The following is a 3,239-nucleotide window of genomic DNA, read 5'->3' on the forward strand; positions in this document are numbered from 1 at the left end:
ATGTCAGTTTAGAAGCTATCAAAGTTCTCAAATAAAGCACCTTTTGAGAATGTCAATGTTTGTTGGGAATTATCTTACAAAACTAGGAAGGATTTTTGGTTTAGATATTAAAAGTTATGGTTGTTTATTGATTTTAGTAAAAAAAAAAGCAACTTTTAGGAAAATGCCCCGCGAAATCAGGCATTTTAGTTGCAACAATCACAAAAAATGCCCCACGAAATCCTGGAGGGATTGAATAATGACAGAAGACAGAGGGCGCAGGGAGCAAAACCACACAAGAACTTATTAAGCTAAATGCAGGTTTAACAAGATATAAAACAGAATTACAGAAACATGAAATAACAATAAAGAAACAACTGAAAAAGTAACTCAAATCCTAACACTGAGCTTTATCGGAAAGTGGCGAACAGAAAACCACTGTTGAAAAAAACTCTTAAAAACTTTTACTTCAAGGTGTTACTTTCTACAAACTGGCACAAAGCTACAACACGTTCATCTTTCCAGCCTTAAAAGGAAGAATCCAATTCTCCTTGAGTTACAGGAAGGCCACATCAGGAGTCCAGTGACATCTGCCAATTTGTTCTTGTCAACTACTTCTTTCCAGATTAACAACGTGTCTTCAACTATATGATTCCCATTTTAATGTACTTATTGTCTGTAAAGCATAAAAATGCAAGTATCTGACACCTAATTGTAAATGACCAAGATCGTGGACCAAACAAATTCAATCGGACATAATGTAACATAAGCAATGTTCAATCAGGCTTTGTTACATAACTCCCAATTCATTCCACAATGAAGGAGTCAAATTAAGGAAAACAGGATCTCAACTGACATATGGTGCAAAGTAAAAAAAAAACGCATATCAGATAATCTAACTGCACGTTTTAAAATGACTTGTTTGCAGTTCGTCTAACCTACCAATAATGACTGGATGCCACGATCGCTTCAGAAGTTTAAATCCTCGGCGTGTCCTCGCTCTGACACTGAACTCTATGAAGTCACGAGTCCTTTTCCGTTTGGTCTTTGCGTCTGTTGTGGCCCCCTTCGTGCTGGCCGGCGACCCCACTGTGACGTCAAAAATGAATCAAATATCAGCCGGAAACATGAGTCATCTTTGCGGGATCCTGGCGAGCTTATTACATGTGACAGAGCATGAGAAGTCATGGCCTAAGAAAGTCATATTTTTTTAACAATGGAACATCGTCGACATGCCACGTCTTCTGTACTACAGAGAACGGAAACCATCCAGTTCCTAGACGTATTGAAAATGACTTTTTTCCCCCATGAAAAATGGTATAATTTCTTAGTTTGAATATTGATTAAGGTTTACTATGTTTCATTGTTAACAAAATATGAGTTTAGAAGATGAGCAAATGTTTTCAATTGAAATATTTTCTTCCTAAATGTCATGCTGGTGGAGGGTAAACCTACTCTCTCTCCAGCTCAGTGAATGGTGATCTTTTTTCCTCTGATATAAATGCAATACGACTGCTTAATGTCACAGGGACATTTAGTTCAGCACATGCTGACTCACTGTTAACAGCAGCCTGTGCAACAGAAGATACACAAATAAGACATTTAAAACCTAATAACTTAAAGGAACTTATCAACCCAAAGCTAAAGATGGATCAATTCGACTATAGAGTCTAAAATTAGTGCAGGTCAAGCAGATTAGTGCTACACTTTATTCTGTTGTTTCAAAATTTACCTGTTTCTACAAATTTACCACATTTACCACACACACATGAATCAATAGACATGTATGCTAAGTGTTATGGAGAAATAAAACTGCAGGAGCATCTTTACTGTGGCTCCTAATCGGTGCGCCCCCTGGTGGTCACAACTTTAAAAACCAGCTGAAACTTATCTGTAAAAAACAAACATAAGTGGGACAGCAGGCGGTTGTACGGAATTTGGCCTTCACTGATGTGACTCATAGCGTGTTATGACATCTAATATATATTTTAATGTTTGCATTTAATTTCTGTTCGATTTGTGTGTGAGGAAAAAAAGCAGAGTGAAACGTCTTTTCTAAAAAAAAGCATCTTCGGCTCCGGCGTCACGTGACCCCCTGCTGCGAGTGGAAGGAGGACAAACTGGGGCCAACTTTTCAACTGAAACATTACACAGACGCGGTTTGTGTTGTTCGGACATGGCCCAGATAACAACAGAACCGGGTTCGCAGTCTATGTCCAAACAGCACGGAACCGGCGCAGAGAACCGGGCCGAGCCGGAACCAAAAAGGGAACCGGCCGACAGACCGGCCGACAGCACAGCGGAGCAGCATGGCCAGGACCCGTCGTCCCTTCCCGACACCGACAAAGAAAGTTCTCCTCCGGGCGACCGAGCGGGCGACGGTGAGCCGGACCGCGGCGGGAAGCTGCCCGAGCCCGGGACGCGTCCGGCGCCGGGGGGTTCGGGGAGCAGGACCGGTCCGGAACGCGACGCGGGCTGTTGGGCGCTGAAGCGAGAACAAAGAGACGGAGGAAACGTGTCCGGCTCTCCGCCGCGCGACGAAGCCAAGACGGCGGAGAATGCCGAGCCCGGTGCCGGGAGAGCGGCCAGCGAGGAGCGGACCCCCGCGGACAGGGAGCCCCTCAGCCGGATGGACTCGGAGGACAGGTTTGGACCGGTTCCTCCGGGAATACACTTGGCTTGATGTCGTGTGGTTCATCATAACTGAGCTGGAAGATGGTGTCTTCGGAAAGGTCACACACACGTGTGTGTGTGTGAAGCCACATGTGTGAGAGCTTCCCTGGTTTGGTTTTCTTAATTTAAAACCTAAACACGATGATCCTGCTCCTGATTCTTTTTGAATTTAGATAATTAAAGTGTTTTGCTGTAATTACAGTGTTAAAAACCCAAGGGATTCTTCTTCGTGTCCATCTCAGCCCAACTAAAGGTCCTCCACCTCCAGCATGCTTTCATTTAGTGCTGGGCGATATGGAAACAATCCTACATAACGATATATATCACGATATACCCCAATTACGTACGTTTTCAGTTATTCTCTGAAAAATGTGAAAATCTCATTTCTTACCTTTTTCAAGCTTTATTTCGAAGTGACATTTAACTGAACTTCCACAAATGAGATCTGCTGCATTTTAGTGCAGCAATATATATGTACCTGTTAGACGTAACAGTATCAAATGACAACAGACTCCATTATCTTCGGCCGGCTATAGTTTCACTTTTCACAACTTTCCCGGCTCTTTTACAACTTGTTTGTTTGCACT

At 42.9% G+C, this 3,239-nt stretch overlaps 2 protein-coding genes across 2 annotated transcripts in view; one reads left to right on the forward strand and one right to left on the reverse strand.

Annotated features, from left to right (window-relative positions):
- prl2 (prolactin 2) overlaps positions 1-2,021 on the reverse strand; it is a 6,903-nt gene extending 4,882 nt beyond the window's left edge. Inside the window, exon 1 of the mRNA XM_017438210.3 lies at positions 922-2,021. The gene's annotated coding sequence lies outside the window, so the exon portion shown is untranslated. The remainder of the gene's footprint in view (positions 1-921) is intronic.
- Positions 2,022-2,044: 23 nt separating this feature from the next.
- Positions 2,045-3,239, forward strand: part of aebp2 (AE binding protein 2) — a 5,794-nt gene continuing 4,599 nt past the window's right edge. The window contains exon 1 of the mRNA XM_017438212.3: positions 2,045-2,625. Coding sequence (XP_017293701.1) covers positions 2,156-2,625 — 470 coding nt within the window. The 5' untranslated portion in view covers positions 2,045-2,155. The remainder of the gene's footprint in view (positions 2,626-3,239) is intronic.

The sequence above is a fragment of the Kryptolebias marmoratus genome, linkage group LG1 (genome assembly GCF_001649575.2).
Source record: "Kryptolebias marmoratus isolate JLee-2015 linkage group LG1, ASM164957v2, whole genome shotgun sequence".
In the NCBI taxonomy this organism is placed as follows: domain Eukaryota; kingdom Metazoa; phylum Chordata; class Actinopteri; order Cyprinodontiformes; family Rivulidae; genus Kryptolebias; species Kryptolebias marmoratus.